Here is a 17,159-nt window from a genome sequence, read left to right as displayed (position 1 = left end):
CCTGGGGGCGGGAGATGGGGACCAAAACCTGCTTGGGAGGGGGATTTAAAGGCACAAAATGCCTAGAAACCCACCAGGCCCCTTCAGGGGGATGAGAAATGAGGTGTGAGAGGGATTAAAGTGCAGGAGGAGGCGTCAGGATTCCTGGCTTCCCTTGCCTGCCCCATTCCAGGCTCTTTATCCAAACTGGGCTGTTTTCTACCCTTTTTTGGTCTCTGTTTTGCCGATCAGCCCTGGAGAGCATCAAATGAAGGTCATTAAGTGCCCTGTGTTAATCTCACTCATGTCCCTGCTTACAGACACCCTGTTCCCACAAAGCCTCCCTGTGTTAACACATTCCCAGGAGCTGCTGGAGTCTTGGCACTGCAGTGAACCTCTGCCCACAGCAGCTGGGCTTTGTCAAAACTTTGCTCCAGGCTTTGATTTTTGGGGCCAAACCCATCATTTTTGCCACTCAGGAGGGAGCTGGAGGAAGCTCTCTGAGCACCCCCAGAACGATTCTCCAGAGAAATCCTGGTTTTTGTGGCTGAGCTGGGAAGAAAAAAGCGTCACTTTCATAAGAAAGTGAAGATGTAGGAGAAGTGAAAGGAGATAAATGGTTTTGACTTCCAGCTTTTCTAAACAATCACCCTGCATTGTGCTGGGGGGAGGACAGAGCCAGGGAAGCTGCTGGTGGTGTTGATTCCTTGGGATTATCTTGGAGTTTCATTAACTGGAGTGGAGGACTGAACAGCAAACACGTTGGTGCTCCATCAGTGTAAGGAAAGCTCAGGGAATCTTCTGCTCTCCTCCTGTAGCTCTCCCAGAACAGGGCTTGTGGGAGAAACTCACATCCAAATGAGGGGAAAAACCCAAAAATGGCACTTACTGCCCAGTTTTGTGCCTGGCAAGAAGAGAAAACCCTTCTGTGTGCACGGGGAGTTCTCTCACGCAGTCTGGAGTCACAGCTTGGGCACTGAGCAGCAGGGAGGGGGACTGCAGCAGCCAAAGGAAGCCAAGCAGCCCTGCCTGTGGAAGCCGGGTCTGTTTCCCAGCTCAGGCATCAGGCACTGACTTTTTCCTTAATTATTGCAGCCAGTGTTGCAGCTCTCCTGGGGGATTTCTCTGGAGGAGCGTGAGCTGCAGATGAGAGCAGAACATTAAGCAATCCCACGCTCCACATGCAAAATTCAGGATTTCATTCCCAAGGCTGGACTGTGAGCACGTGTCGGGGTGAGGGAGGCACTCAGGGCTCTGGAGGCTTTTCCTGTGGGGCCAGAGCCCAGGGAGCTGCAGTTTGGGATGAGGAGCCAGCACCTTGGCAATCCAGGCCTTCCCTTGGGAGACACCAGGGTCTTCAGCATCTCAGCAGCTTTTCACAGAATTAGGGAATTACGGAATTTCCAGAGTCCTGGAATGGTTTGGGTGGGAAGGGACCTCAAAGCTCATCTAGTCCCACCCCTGCCATGGGCAGGGACACCTTCCACTATCCCAGGGTGCTCCAAGCCCCATCCAACCTGGCCTTGAAGCTTTCCTTAAGGGATGTTGATGTTATCTTGGCTTTACTGAGCTGCTGGGAGATGGAAAGTCCCAGCGATTTGGGGAAGAGGCCAGGAGACGCTGGGCTCCTCCCAGGCTGAGCCTGGGCTGCTCTGGCCTTAGTTTTCTTTTAAACCTCCAGCCCTTATGAGCTATAGAATCCCTGATTTATAGATTAGGAGCCCTTTCCCCGTGCATGAGCAGCTGGGCTGGGCTCTAGGAGAGGAGCACATTTAACACGGTTTTCCTTTTTGCCCTTTGGGCATTCCTTGGGTAAGCAGTTGCCAAACTCCTTTATGTACAGACCCCTCCATCCCCCAGGAGCTCTGGGTGGGCTCCCAGGTCAGTGTCTCATGGGCAGCTGTGTGTTTGCAGGGTGTGGAGAGAGGCCAGGGATCGCATCGTGGGCTTCCCGGGCCGCTACCACGCCTGGGACATCCCCCACCAGTCCTGGCTCTACAACTCCAACTACTCCTGCGAGCTCTCCATGGTGCTCACTGGTGCTGCCTTCTTCCACAAGGTGAGACCTCCCCGGGGCTGCCCCTTCCTGCTCACAGCCACCTGAGGCTGTGGATTTGGGGGGATCTGGTTTTTTAAGGACAAATGGGGGAGTGTGACGGTGTTCACAGGGGTCTCAGGTTGAGGGAAGAGACGAGGATTTGACTCTGTGTTTCAGAAGGCTTGATTTATTATTTTATGATATATATTACATTAAAACTGTACTAAAAGAATAGAAGAAATTATTTCTTCAGAAGGCTAGCTAAGAATAGAATAATAAGGAATGAATAACAAAGGTTTGTGGCTTGGGCTGTCTGTCTGAGTTAGCTGGACTGTGATTGGCCATTAATTAGAAAGAACTAACCTGGGCCAGTCAAAGATCTACTTGTTGCATTCTACAGCAGCAGATAATCAATGTTTACATTTTGTTCTTGAGGCTTCTCAGCTTTTCAGAAGGAAAAGTCCTAAAGAAAGGATTTTTCATAAAAGATGTCTGCAACAGAGGAGCTTTCTGCTCCTTCCCCCTCACTTTCTCCAAACTGAAACACAGCCAGAACCTGGTCCTGAGGGCACTGGGAAGGATCTCCAGTGGCTGCTCCTGCTGTGCTGAATCCACAGCAGCACAGAGCAGGATCTGAGGGGGCTGGAACCCCCATTCCTCCATTCCTGAGCTTCCAGGAGAGGGTGGTGGCTGTGGGAGATTTGCTGCTGCTGTGGATCTCAGTGTGGGTTTAACTCCATTATGGGGAACACCTCCTCTGGGATCCTTGAGTTTTGAGCCAGCCACAGCCCACATGTTGCACGTGTTGCTGTCACCTGTGGAGCACCTGGAGGACACTGTGCCTTTCCCATTGCAGTACTATGCCTACCTGTACTCCTACGTGATGCCCCAGGCCATCAGGGACATGGTGGACGAGTACATCAACTGCGAGGACATCGCCATGAACTTCCTGGTGTCCCACCTGACCAGGAAACCTCCCATCAAGGTAAGCACCGGCAGCCAGGGCCTTGTCCCAGGGCTGGCACTGCTGGAGAAGCTCTGCTTGGGAAGTGCGTGGTGTCTGATCCAGGGAAATCCGGCTCCAGTGGGAAAGCTCAGCCTTTGGAATCTGCCACAGAGCAGGTGAAGTGAGGTCTGACATTACAGGATGAATCAGACTGAGTTCCCTGTCTGGTGAAAGGTTCTCCACCCATGGCAGAGGTGATCTCTGCTCTGGAGCCAGGCTGGGGGAGCTGGGGGTGCTCACCTGGAGAGGAGAAGGATCCAGGGAGAGCTCAGAGCCCCTTCCAGGGCCTAAAGGGGCTCCAGGAGAGCTGGAGAGGGACTGGGGACAAGGGATGGAGGGACAGGACACAGGGAATGGCTTCCCACTGTCAGAGGGCAGGGATGGATGGGATATTGAGAAGGGATTGTTGGCTGTGAGGGTGGGGAGGCCCTGGAATAGAATTCCCAGAGAAGCTGTGGCTGCCCCTGGATCCCTGGCAGTGTCCAGTGCCAGGCTGGAGCACCCTGGGATAGTGCAAGGTGTCCCTGGCCATGGCAGGGGTGGGACTGGATGAGCTTTGAGCTCCCGTCCAACTCAACCCATGCTGAGGTTCCCTCTGTATCCGAGCCCCCTGGCAGTGCCCAGGCTGGGTGCTGTGAGCAGAGTGGCACTGACACCTCTGTCCCTCCTGGCAGTGCCCAAACTGGGCTGTGGCACTGACACCTCTGTCCCTCCTGGCAGTGCCCAGGTTGGGCATTGTGGGCACTGTGGCACTGACACCTCTGTCCCTCCTGGCAGTGCCCGGACTGGGCTGTCTTCCGCTGCCCTCTGTCCTTCCTGGCAGTGCCCAGGCTGGGTGCTGTGGCACTGACACCTCTGTCCCTCCTGGCAGCGCCCAAACTGGGCTGTGGCACTGACACCTCTGTCCCTCCTGGCAGTGCCCGGGCTGGGCTGTGGCACTGACACCTCTGTCCCTCCTGGCAGTGCCCAGGTTGGGCATTGTGGGCACTGTGGCACTGACACCTCTGTCCCTCCTGGCAGGTGACCTCCCGCTGGACCTTCCGCTGCCCCGGCTGCCCCCAGGCTCTTTCCCACGACGATTCCCATTTCCACGAGCGGCACAAGTGCATCAACTTCTTCGTGAAGGTGTACGGGTACATGCCCCTGCTCTACACCCAGTTCCGCGTCGACTCGGTCCTCTTCAAGACCCGCCTGCCCCACGACAAGACCAAATGCTTCAAGTTCATCTAGGTTGGGAGAGCTGGACACTGCCAGCTCCCAGCTGAGGCAGGAGAAGCCAGCACGGGGCTGCTTTGGTGGGCTGTGAGTACAGAAGGCTGTGGAAAATGGGCCAGCCTGGATTGGGATGGGCTCTACCCTCTTCCCATAGTGGCTCACCTGGACAGGGAATGGGACCCCGTGGCTCCTGTGAGGACACACCCACGGGAATGGGACCCCATGGCTCCTGTGAGGACACACCCACGGATCATACACTGAGGAATTTCTTTTCTTTTCTTTTCTTTTCTTTTCTTTTCTTTTCTTTTCTTTTCTTTTCTTTTCTTTTCTTTTCTTTTCTTTTCTTTTCTTTTCTTTTCTTTTCTTTTCTTTTCTTTTCTTTTCTTTTCTTTTCTTTTCTTTTCTTTTCTTTTCTTTTCTTTTCTTTTCTTTTCTTTTCTTTTCTTTTCTTTTCTTTTCTTTTCTTTTCTTTTCTTTTCTTTTCTTTTCTTTTCTTTTCTTTTCTTTTCTTTTTCCCTCCCCTCTCCCCACCTCATTTTCCCCTCTGGACCCTTCAGCCCATCCCAGGTGCTGTAGCAAGGCCAGGCTGGAGGTTTTTGGGTGCAGCATCAGGGCAGCTCCTGTTACCACTGCTGTCCCCATCCCTCCTCCCATGGCACAGCCCTTCCCACCCACCAGATCCTGGCTTCTCTTGCCCTGTGGCTGCTACTGAGGCCTCTCAGGTGTCACCAGGTGAGGAGCCCTTTGCTCTGCTCCCCACCCTGAGCCCCTGGACAGGGGTGAGGTTGGCCTGGATGGTCCTGCCTGGCTCCAGCTCTGGCCCTGTGCCCTTCCCGTGCCACAGCCCAGGGGGTTCAGTTGCTGCTGTCTCAGTGTCTTTGCCACCTTGTCCTGCTGATCCTCTAAAGACAGGGAGTGTGTCTGGGGCTTAGGGAAGATCCACCTGCAGCACAGCCAGGGCTGGGGGTGCTCCAGGCTCCTGGAGGCCCTGAGCCTTCTCTGTGCTCAGCCTGGGTGTGCCAGAGCTGCAATTCCCACTCTGCCTCGTCCCCATCCCAGAGAGCTCCGTGCCCGTGTCGGGTTTGCCGTGGGCCTCAGCACAGCTGCCTTAACCCCAGCCCATCCTCACAGCCTGGCTTTGGGCTGTGTCTGAGGTTTAATCCCAACAGGAGCTTCCCAGAATCCCGTCTTCACACAGATGCTGCTGGGATCAGGTTCACAGTGTGCGTTTGGAGCTGGTTCCTCTCCCCCAGAGCAAAATGCTGTCACACTGTGACCACCTGAGCTCAGCTGCTGCTCCATCTGCCTCAGGCCCAGCTGGACATGAGGGGAGCACAGGAGGGAAGGGCAGAGCTTGGTGTTCTCCCTCGGCACATCCCAGATGTTTGTGAGCAGCCTGGAGAAGCTCTTGCTGGGTAGGTGGGAAGGTGGCACTTGTGTGGTCACCTCGATGTCCCTGGCTTTCCTGGATGTCACCCCTGCTGTGTCTCTGGTGTGTGGGAGCGGGGATGGTCCAGCAGCAGCTCCTGGGCTCATTCCCAAGGTCAGCCCTGTCCATGCTCCTCCTGCACCACGTTTTGGGTCCTCTCCAAACTCCTTTCCCCAGGTTTTCCTATCAGCACTGACACTTCCTCCGTGGGAAGGGGAGGGGAGGAGCAGCCTGTTCCCAGCAGAGCCCACGGCTCATGCCTTCACCAGCACCACTGACCACAGCAAAACACGGATCAAGGAATCTTCTCCTATGTTGTTTTTTTTCCCCCTTTCCATTCCCTTTTTGTTTTAACATCAGATGCCCAAAATGCAGCATGTGAAGCCTCAGAGTCTGCTTAAAAATGCCACAGGAGACTCCTGCGAGCCCTGGAACACCTGGAAGGATTCTCTGAATGTGGCACTTGTCAGGAGCTGTGTCAGCTCCAGCATTCCCGAGGGGCTTGAGCTCCTTAATTCCTTCCTCATTAGTGGGGGTTCGTTAGCAGCAATGCCGTGGCTCAGGTACAGCCCAGGCTGGGGCAGGTCTGCCTGCCCAGCCCTCCTGGAGCACGGAGTGATGTGGGATGGACTGAACTTCATCCAAACACAGGCACTGCTCAGCCGCCTTCAGCTTCCCAAAATCCGAAGGGAAATGTTATTCCAGTGAGAGCCTGGGGGAGCAGGGATGGGATGGGAAGTGTTGGCATTCCCAGGGTGTCCTGGGGCTCGGGATGCTCAGGGGGTCAGAGCCCCAGGCTGGGAATTCTGTTCTCCTCCCTTGCTGAGTTTTGATTTGAGGCCAGTTGAGATCAGGGATCAGCAGAACGAATCCAGCTGTTCTTCCTCCCTCTCTTTGGCCTTTTCCCAAGCTGGTTTTTTTTTTGCTGGGAGAGTCCCCCTGTCCACTGTGCTGGAGCAGGGATGGGATGTGCAGTGGGACATCTCTGTGTGTCGTGGGATGAATTCCTCCTTGCTGAGCGCCCCTAAAGGGGAAAGATTTGGGGTGAAGGGATACAAAGGCTGCTCCTGGAGATACCTGGGCAGCAGCAGTGTTGTCAGGGATGGAATTCTGTGGGGAAATGAAATGCCGGCAAGAACATCTTCCCCACCCACAGGGCTGGTGCTGCCCCTCCCAGAGCTGCTGCAGCTCTTTCCCAAATCATCCCAAACACCACGGAACCCCCTGGAGTACAGGATTGGCATTCACAGCCCAGCTTTCTGCTCCTGAGACATGCCAGCACCTGAGCTGTCCTGAGGCCCCTCCACCAGGGAGGAGCACACTTTTCCAGAGTGGTCCCACCCGTGCCACCATCCCAAACATCCTTCCTTGCTCCCACCCGTCATCCTCCCGGGATTTTCAGGGCATCCCAGGGTCACTCCGAAGCTCAGGTTTGGTTGGATGATCCATCCCAGCTCCTGGGGCACGTGGCCTCCACCATCCCAGCCCTGAGGAGACGGGAAGGGCTCTTGGCAGCTGCACCTTTTCCCCGTTCCAGAGTTTCTGCTGCTTCCCCCGGGCACGGAGCGAGGCCTTTCCCGCTGTAAATAGCACCACGGCCCCTGCCCTCCCCTTGTGCCCACGGTGCTGTGAGCACCCGGATTTCAAATCCAACGGGAACTGAGAGACAAGGAACACTCCTCCTTTGACACGAGCACAATGTTGAGTTTTTTGTAAAAGGTTCCAATAAATGGAGAGTTTAACTTGGGAGCGTCTCGGTGCCTCTTTGCTGGGGCTGGGAGAGGGGCCCAGCACGGGGCTGTTGCTGCTCCTGGGCCCTGAGACACCCCAAAACCAGACATCCCCTGGGCTTCTGTTCTCACAGGGCAGGTGGAATGCTGGAAACTGCTCAGGGATGGCAGTGCCTGGGGCTAAACCCCATCGTGTCCCTGGTGAGCTCATGGCTGGGCCAGGAGAGCCCCTGGGAGAGGGGTTGGACCCTGAGTGGCTTCCAGGGACATCCCTTCCCAGTTCTGCTGCTTGTGTGGGTGTTTGTAGGCAATGAAAACAGCAACTGAGGCAGTGCTGGGATAGCAAACCAGCCCATCCCTGCTGGGGGATCCAGAGCCCAGAACCTTTAGGGACAGCTCCTGTGGCACTGCTGGCTCAGGATGCTCCTGGTCCCCCTCCTGTGCAGGAGGCTGAGGTGGAAAAACCAAAAGGATCCACGAGGTTTGTAAAGAGATTCCCAGCTTCAAACCTGCAGGGAGGAGCAGAGGGGAGGAATGGAGCCAGCTGGGCCATGAGCCATGGGATCCCCTCCGTGCTGGGCTGGGAATCCCCCAGGACTTCCTGCACGTGGCTGGATTTCCTCTCTTCCTTCCTGCTGCCTTTTGCTTTTCTGCCCTCCCTCCTGAGCAGCTGCTTCCTCTGTGGTCGCTTTTTACCTCTCTTGTCACTTTTCACCTCCTTTCACTTCCTGCCCTTGCTGCTGCTCCCACTGGGAATTGTGTCCTTTCTTTCCCCTTCTGCCTTGGAGTAAGGCTTGCTTTGTGCTTGGGTTTGTTTCCAGGAGAGGTTTCAGGGAAACCCCAAAGGATTTTAGTCCTGGAGGGAGGAGGTGGATGCTCAGCCTCCCAGATGCCTGTGATTTCTCCCCAAAACGTTGCAGGGAGGCAGGGCCATCCCTGGCAGGGAAGGGCACAGAATTCCCCACTCCAGGACCCCGTCCTGGCAGCAGCAGTGGGATGCTGGTTTGGGATCTGGCTCCCAAACGAGACCGGCAGCATCGTGGGCACGGACTCAGCTGGAGCCCATTTTCTCCTGAGGCTTTTCCTGAGGTAAAAATCTCCTGATCAATAGTTTTTCTTGCTGTAACTGCTGTGTTTGGTGAGAGAAGCCACAGCTCCGGTTCCATTTCCGTTTCTCTGTGAGGGTTTGTACCCTGGGATGAGGAAACAGAGGCGATAAATCCTGTTAATAATTCATTCCCTGCTCCCAGGAGGAGGCCAGGGTGAAGTGCTTTACACTCCACTCCTCTGCACTGCAAAGTGCCCTCCATTTTCCCTTCTGGATGATGCACTCCTTGATAAAAAGCAATTTCACTGGAATTGCTCCCGTTCTGCCCAGCAGTGCCATGAAAGCCACCAGCTCCTGCTGGAGGCCAGGAAAGGACCTGATGCCACCTCTTCTGGGTGACTGGCCCCAGGTGATGGGAGGTCCTGTCCCCTACATGGTCCTCAAGGGATTGGGGTCACAGCCCATGGATCCTTGAGGGACTGGGTCACAGTTCATCAGTCCTCAAGGGATGAGGTCACAGGCCATGGATCCTTGAGGGTCTGGGTCACAGCCCATGGATCCTTGAGGGATGAACTCACAGTCCATGGATCCTCAGGGGATGAGATCACAATCCATGGATCCTTGAGGGATGGTGTCACAGCCCATGGATCCTTGAGGGATGGGGTCACAGTTGATGGATCCTTGAAAGATGAACTCACAATCCATGAATCTTCAAGGGATGAGGCCACAGCTGATGGATCCTTGAGGGACTGGGGTCACAGCCCATGGATCCTTGAGGGATGAACTCACAGTCCATGGATCCTCAAGGGATGAAGTCACAGTTGATAGATCCTTGAGGGATGAACTCACAGTCCATGGATCCTTGAGGGATGAGGTCACAGTCCATGGATCCTCAAGCAATGAGTTGATAGTTCATGGATCCTCGAGGGATGAGGTCACAGTTGATAGATCCTTGAGGGATGGTGTCACAGCCTGTGGATCCTTGAAAGGTGAACTCTTTGGATCTTCAAGGGATGAGGTCACAGTTGATGGATCCTTCAGGGATGAGGTCACAGTTGATGGATCCTTGAGGGACAGGGTCACAGTCCATGGCTCCCAAGGAACAGCTCACCTGTGACAGGTGAATGGGGCCTGTCACATCCCACCCTTCCCACCACGAGCCTGCCCAGGCCCTGATGTGCAGCCAATCCCGAATCCCTCTGCTCTCATTCCCACTCCTCCCAAAGGCTGAGCTGCTGGTGGGGCACAGATCCAGCACCTGGCCCCAGTCTCCCTCTGCTCCTCATGTCCAGGTGCCCACAGAGGTGACAGATCCCAGTGACAGTGACTGAGCCTGGGCAGGGACCTGGCATTGACTGACCTGGTCCAGTTGTTTTCATTTTCATTTCACATTAATGGAGAGAAACCACAATGAATTCCTCTCCACCCAGGAACAGCTGCTCCATAAACGCCATCCAAGAGCAGAAATCTGATTTTAACCTTTCCTCCCCATTATTTCTGTGGGAGCACAGGGTTGGGAAGTCACTGGGAATTAATCACTTGCCACACACCCACTAATTGTGTTTAATGAGGAGAGCAGCTCAGGGAGGAATTTGGGATCCAGGGAATGGGGATGGCCATGGCACAAGGAACCACGTGGGGGCCAGGGGGATTTATTTTCCCTTCTGGAAGGAGGAGAGTGAAGCCAGGAACCTTTGCTGTTCTTTGGCCATTAAATTCTGGATAAAGCCTGGATTGCATCCATGGTATTCTGCCCCTGGCAGCTCCCTGGGCTGCCACAGTTCCCTCTGCAGGACTGACCCATCCCAAAGAAATGCTGTTTGTTTTTTTCTCTCTGTGCAGAAGGAACAAGCACTTCTCTTTCCAGTTTAATTAGGGTTTCTCATTAAACAATTCCCCTCCCAGCATGTTTGTTTCTCCAGCATGCACAACCTGAATATAACAAAACAGTCCACTCTCAGCTGCTGGACTGATGGAACAATGAGAAGTTTTCCTGCTCAAAAGGACAGGAAGAAAAATGTAAAAGCTTTTAATTTTGACTTTCTCTCCCTGAGGAGGGTGGGAAAGCCTTGGGAATGTGAAAAGGAAGGCACTGGAGCAGTGGGATCAGTGCTGGAGCTGAGGTAACCAGCAGAAATACGAGTTTATCCACCGCCTCTCTGGGTTAGGAATAATCCCTTTGCAGTTTATTAGAGTGAAATTATCCCAGTTCTTTGTTTTTAAGTGATGCTAAGGCAGCAAAGCTGCAAACCCTGATGAGGATTGAATTCCACTGCCCCAAGTTTTTCCCGTTGGTGACACCACTCCTCACACAGCCATGGCACACACAGGATAAAGGTGTGGCTGCTGGGATCTGCACACCCAACCCAAGAGAAATCCTTCATGGGAATGAAGTGGGATGTGGGCACTGCAGTGGCAAAGAGATTTTATTACAGAGCTGCATCTCCTCAAAGGGATGAACCGGAGGAGCAGCTTCATTTCCCAAAGGTGTCAGGACAAGGATGTGCAATGGGCATGGAGAGGCTTTTAGAAACCACAGGATGTGCTCCCTCCTGGGCAGTCTCATTCTGCTTTTTATTTTTTAACACCAAATAAATACAAAACAATCCAATAAAAAATGAACAGCAGTAAATCTGAGAAATGGGTCACCTTTAAAAGCAATACTATTGACTGAGGTGAGGCCCCAAATATGTGATTTGGGGAGGGAAAAGCCTCCCCAGGTCTGCAGTACAGATGGCTTTGGATAAATGACTCAGAATTCCATCCAGGATTTGAGATGGAGGGGCTGAAACGACAAGTTTTTGGAAGGTAGAAACAAGAGGCACTTAAATCTCAAAAGGATTTTTATGAGCATTAGGAATTTTCCTACTTTATGGACTCCCCTAAGTGTCTTCCTGAGGTGATGATGGAGGAACCCAGGAGGAACCAGCTGCAGGGAAGGGCCTGGAGCTCCATGGACAGATCTGGATGGAACAGGTGAGGCTGCAGCATCAATAAGCACTTGAATTCCTACAGGATAAAGCTTTTCCAAAGTGCCTCTGCTTGTGCAGGGAATGGCCAGGCTCTTCCCACTGTTCTCCATGTCCACCAGACCCCCTTTTTCCATTTTTATTCGTACAATCTTTGTCTCACCAGCTCTCCCCTCCTCGTGCCAGTGAAGGACACGTGAAGAACACAGGGAGGAGAGGCAGGGAATGGGATCTGGGGATTGGGAAGAAGCAGTGGGAGGAAGAAGATCATTGTTTCACTATTCCTACAGAGTTCTGTCAGGTGAAGGACTGGGGCAGAGACTGCTGAGGGACACAGGGGAGCAGCAGTTCACCCTGGTGTAAATAAACACTCCAGTTATTTACTCTGCAGCTCCTATCTCCTGTAAGATTCCCAGCTCCCAATTTTACACAACAGGAATCTCCTCCAAAGTATTCCAAAACAGCTTAAAAATAAGATTTAGAAAATAGATATTAAAAAATACTCCCTTGCTCCTCCATGAAGGGGAAGGTGGTTTCTGGTCTCTCTGAATCACAACATTTTCTCTCTCTCTCCTTGGACAGCTCCAAGTTCCGCTGCTCCAGGCTCTCTCCTTGCAGAGCCTCCTGATGTCCATGAGCTAAAACTTCTGCAGGAATTTGAGCACCAGGTCCCTCAGTTTGACCCTCAGGGGCTCATCATTGTCACAGATGATGTGGGTGGAGTCCTCCTCCAGCTGGATCAGGGTCTCTGCCTCCTGCAGCAGCACAATGTGGCCCTTGGCCGTGTCCTCCACCTTCACATCACTGAAGCCGTGCTGGATTTGGGGTGGGAGAGGGAGACAGGGAAATCAGCACAGCTCAGGAAAACTGGGACAGAGGAGAGAGCAGGCACAGGGGGCAGGGGGAATTTCATGGAATCACAGATTGGTTTGGGAGGGAAGGGACCTTAAATCTCATCCAGTGCCATGCCCTGACATGGCAAGGACACCTTCCACCATCCCAGATTGCTCCAAGCCCTGTCCAGCCTGGCCTTGGACACTCCCAGGGATCCAGGGGCAGCCACAGCTCCTCTGGGAATTCTATTCCAGGGCCTGCCCACCCTCAAAGAGAACAATTCCTTCCCAAATTCCCATCCATCCCTGGGAGCGGGAAGCCATTCCCTGTGTCCTGTCCCTCCATCCTTTGTCCCAAACCCCTTTCCAGCTCTCCTGGAGCCCCTGTAGGCACTGGAAGCCTGCAATCCTTTATCTCCTGCAGGTGAGAACAAGACTCCACAGAGCAGCAACCAAATTTGTGCAGCTTCCTCAGGAGGCTCCTCCACCAGTGGAGACATTTCCAGGATCTGTTCTTCACTTGGTCACCCTCTTACAAATCTTGTGGAAATTTAAATTCTTTTGAGACTCCCTCAGCTGCTGAATCCAAAAGTTCTGTGAGCCAAATCACCCATCCAAAAGCTTTGCTTCCATGGCAAACAGGAGGGCATCACTGACATGAACCCTGCCCAGCAGGACAAGGCTCCACAGGGAACAATTCCCTCTATTCTGAAGTGCAGGGACACCCTGGAGCACTTTGGCAACTCACTGGCCTTTCTCCATTACAAGCTGCACTAAAATTATTTCCCCTCTCTCTGCTATCAAAGCAGCACCTCTGAGATGTGCAGAAATCTGCTGGAATCCCACCAGCCACCAAAGACTCCTCACCTTCTCCAGAGTCTGCACAAACTGGTCCATGGGGATGGAGCCACTCAGCAGAGGCTTCAGAGATTTGCACTCGGGCACATCATCACTCACCCGCTTCCTCTTCTTGCTGGCAGGAGGCTGGGGAGGTTTTGGAGGGAGCTGATGGATGAGAAGAGAAAAAAGGAGGATGCAACAGGTTGGGAAACAGGCAAATTTCCCACTCTAAAGGATGCAACAGGTTGGAAACAGGGAAATTCTGAGTGAGCACCTACTCAGGGAATGAGAACATGGCTTAGCTCCAGCCATTTAGGAGGACTCTGGCACTTTAAGCCCAGGTCTAAGTTTATTTGGCAGAAGGAATGAGTGGAGAAGGGAGAAAATGAACAACAGCAGCCTCAGACCAATCCCATTGCAGCACTTCAAGGTTCCCAGAGGTGCTGAGGGTTTCCATGGTTTGTTTGGGAAGAGGGGGCAGCCTGTCTGCTGTGCTGTGACAGAAATCCTCACCAACCTTCACATCCCTGACATTCCCACACTGGGCTCTCTTCTCAAAGGTCCTGGGCCAAGCCAGCTCTGCTGCCCAGTGTGGGAAGGGCTGCTCAGAGAGGCTCTGCAGGCTCGTGGATCTGAGAGAAAGGGGACCAGGGCAGGTCCCTGGGCATCACCTCCTCCTGTAGGGCCAATTCCACTCGTGCCAGGAATTCCAGTGCCAGCCTGAAGGGGGTGGCAGGAAGGGAGAGTAGAGATGTACAACCTCCAGGGAAACTGAGGGCAGATGGTCCCTTCCTAAGCCTGATGTCCCAGGTCATCTCTCTCCTCTAACCCTTGGTCCTGAGAGGTTGACTGATGCTGTTCCTGACTGTGGAAGACAGCAGGGTGATCTGTAGCCTCTCTTCAGGAATTATCTCACTTCCCCATTCATCTCAGCCGGGCACACGGCCAAGGAAAAGGGGGCAGAGAGATTTATTTGCATCGCACTCCCTGCTCTGGGTGTAATTCCTCACCTGCCCATGCCAGGGCAAAGCCTCTGCCAAGGGCTCTGCCCCAGAGGGAAGGAGCTGCAGGAGGGGTCCTGGATGGCAGGAAAAGCCAGAGTAAGGATATTTTTCTCCCTTTCCCATTAGAGTGTACCTGCAGCACGTGCTTGTTGTCCTTAGTATGCAGCACAGCAGAAACTGTTGCCAAGGAAATACCAGGCTTGATCTCCAAGGGCACGAGGGAATCTGCAAGCTGAAGCAAAAGGAGATTTTGTTCAGCAAGTGATCAGCTCAAAATGTGCATGAACCCAGCTGTGAGATAAATTGGCAGTGTGGTATTTTTAAACATGGGCTAATGAACTGTAAACACAAAGCCACTGATAGACTGAGAGCTCCTTGGACCTGCCCAGCCTCCTTCCAGCTCCCAAAATTATGAATTTCACACCATGAGCAGGGCAGCACGAGGTTTGCAGGAACCAGGGCTGGTCTGAAAAACCATAATAAACACAGAGACCCCTTGTGTGAAAAGACAATTGCTTAATTAATAATTTTAGTTAGTAAAACTCGTGGTCTAATCCAGCATTATCATGTTTGTGATGCTGATGGACAATGAAAAATCAAAGTGAGTTTCCTTTCAGTTCCTGACTGCAGAATATCTGGAATAAGAACTGTTTGTCCTTAAAACCCCAATGTTTTCAATCAACCCACTGTTGATTAGTTTGAAATTATTCCAACAATGCTGCACAAAACCCTTTCCACTGCCTTTTTATATAATTCTTTCCTGAAAGACATAAAATCCAGTTTGGCTTGGAGTTTGGAACAAACACTGCTGGCAGTGGCTGGAGTGGGCAGTGCTGCACCTGCTGAGACCAGAGGAAGTTGGCCAGTTGGGAAGAACCTCTTCCAGCCATTTTTCCAAAGGAATTCTGCAGAAAACAGTGCTCATGAATGGAGGAAATTATTCCCTTTTTCCCTCCAAGGGAATTCAAGGTGCCAGGATGTCCAATCCTTTTGCCATGAAAGCACTGAGAGGGTTTTTCTGTTGGCTTTGATGGTGGCAAAGTTGTTTTAATAAGTTCTGCAAATCTCACCTGCCACTGTTAAAGCTGCAGGAACATTTTGAGAGCATCTCCTTGGAATAAAGCAGTTGGTGTGTTGGAAAAACCCAGGCTGCATTAAAAATCCCTAAATTCAGCCACGGTGAATCCTAGAAATCCAAACTTTTATGGAGCAATTCATCTCACTGTTACTCTGGGACTCTGTTCAAGATCTTTAAAGCAGGCAATTTGAATACAGCCTTTATGGTTTGTTGTTGAAGGCAAAGAGAATGAAAATATAATGACAATCATTGCTTCAGATTTCTCCTGGGATCTAAAACCAGCAGCACTTGCAGCAGTGAGTTCTGCTGCCTTCCCAGTGGTCGAAGGCACTTTCCATTCCAGCCACCTTCCTGAGGGGGATTGATACAAAACAGGATCTGATGGAGAGCAAAATGACAAATTGTGTGAAGAGAAAGATCCTTAAAGAACAGGGAGTGGCTTGGAACCAAAGTCTTCTCCTGCCACTGAAGCATTTCGCTATTAACATTTCTGCATGTTTTAAACAGGCTAAATAGCAACACTTGGATTATTTGCAGTCAGAAGGACAGTAGGACAGGCATTCATTTTGATTTCCTCCCCAGCTCACAGCCCTCTCCATGTGGCAGCCAATCCTTTTATTACAGAAACTCAGTGACCCAAACCAAAAAGGTCATTTAATCACATCCAGTAATTCACCCACCAAGGCCAGGCAGCACTGCTCCACTCCTTTCAAGTGACCTCCTGCACACACAAATCACAGAACTCCTCCAGAATGCTGCATTAAAGAAATCCTTTTCACAGAGGCAGCAAGTCTTGTCTGAACTCCAAGCTATGGCAACTCCACTGTTTCCCCTCACAAATGGTTTCAAACTTTAATTCTCCTGGCAGCCAGGAAGCCGTGTCTCATTTCAAGGTTGAATTTGTCCAACTTGCAGTGGCTGGCTCTTGTTGTGCCTTTGTGTGTGAGATTGAAAAGCCCCCCACCAAGCAGGAATAAGTGAGTCTTCCTTCCAGTCATTATCCCGAGCCCAGTGTCACATGCTGGCACCAGGAAAGCCACCAAAGCAGGGACACTGAGATCTAACACCACATTAATCAGTCCCCTGCCCATGGATGAGCACTTGGACTGCCTTAGGAGAAATCTGGGGGGGGATGTGTGCAGTATTTCAGTTTTTAGCTTGGGATGTTCTCCTCCTGGGATCAGAGCTGTCTGCCCACGCTAAAGCAGAGGAAAGATATTTTTACCATGAAGTCTTTCCTGTAGGGTTGCATTTTCCACCCCAAAAGAGGATTTGACACACAGCCTGTGAGCACAAACACTGCTGTTGGCCAAACTACAGATGCTGATAAAGAACAATGTGGGTTAAGTCACTCTTAAAACTCTCCTGAAGACTTCAATGGGGATAACTCTCCCCAGGTTTAAGTTGTCCTCAGCCACCAGCCAAAAATCCTCTTGTTGGCAATGAGGGGCTGAGCAACCCCTGAGGATGGGACCTGAAACTTCACAGTAAAAATAAAATTAGGCTGAATAATCAGTGAATAAAATCAGGGCAGGGCCACAGTTCCAGCACACATGGTCTTGATTCTCTGGAGGATTCTCCCAGGGACAGACATGCTGGATGTACAACAGTATTTTAACATCCCAGTTGCAGTAATTTCTTCTTAGATTTTTGGAACACCTCCCAAAACTCCTTGCTTTTCCCTTTTCACCTCTGGCTTACACTGGAGAGGGTGCAGGAAGGCTAACCCAGCAGGGAGAGGCTAAGTTTGGGCTGAGTGAGGTGAGCTGGATATGGAGAACAAGCAGGAGCACAGCAAAGTGACCAGCAGTTAAAATCCCCTGAAACTGTAGGATCTGAAATCACTGATGTGTACATTAGATTATAGCATGTGTATTTGGAAAGGGGCCCTGCTGGGTTTTTACATCATTAAATGTGTTTTCCAGATTTTCAAACTCAAATTTTCAAACTCATAAATGTGGGAACTCTGCTTTAAAGGCGGGATCAAAGC

General features: G+C 52.0%; 2 protein-coding genes across 4 annotated transcripts in view; one reads left to right on the top strand and one right to left on the bottom strand.

Moving 5' to 3' along the window:
- EXTL3 (exostosin like glycosyltransferase 3) overlaps positions 1-4,494 on the top strand; it is a 108,118-nt gene extending 103,624 nt beyond the window's left edge. For all 3 annotated transcript variants that reach the window (XM_005429785.3, XM_031064265.1, XM_031064264.1), the window contains 3 exons: positions 1,894-2,038; positions 2,874-3,002; positions 4,044-4,494. In XM_005429785.3, the coding sequence (XP_005429842.1) occupies positions 1,894-2,038; positions 2,874-3,002; positions 4,044-4,253 (484 nt within the window). In that variant the 3' untranslated portion in view covers positions 4,254-4,494. The remainder of the gene's footprint in view (positions 1-1,893; positions 2,039-2,873; positions 3,003-4,043) is intronic.
- Positions 4,495-11,000: 6,506 nt separating this feature from the next.
- INTS9 (integrator complex subunit 9) overlaps positions 11,001-17,159 on the bottom strand; it is a 55,789-nt gene continuing 49,630 nt past the window's right edge. Inside the window, exons 14-16 of the mRNA XM_005429783.3 lie at positions 14,225-14,323; positions 13,115-13,252; positions 11,001-12,229 (exon numbers count right to left, since the gene is read on the bottom strand). Coding sequence (XP_005429840.1) covers positions 12,053-12,229; positions 13,115-13,252; positions 14,225-14,323 — 414 coding nt within the window. The 3' untranslated portion in view covers positions 11,001-12,052. The remainder of the gene's footprint in view (positions 12,230-13,114; positions 13,253-14,224; positions 14,324-17,159) is intronic.

This window comes from Geospiza fortis, unplaced genomic scaffold (genome assembly GCF_000277835.1).
Source record: "Geospiza fortis unplaced genomic scaffold, GeoFor_1.0 scaffold319, whole genome shotgun sequence".
NCBI classification, from domain to species: Eukaryota; Metazoa; Chordata; class Aves; order Passeriformes; family Thraupidae; genus Geospiza; species Geospiza fortis.
Note: the sequence above shows the minus strand (reverse complement) of the source record. Positions and strands in the feature narration are given on the sequence as shown.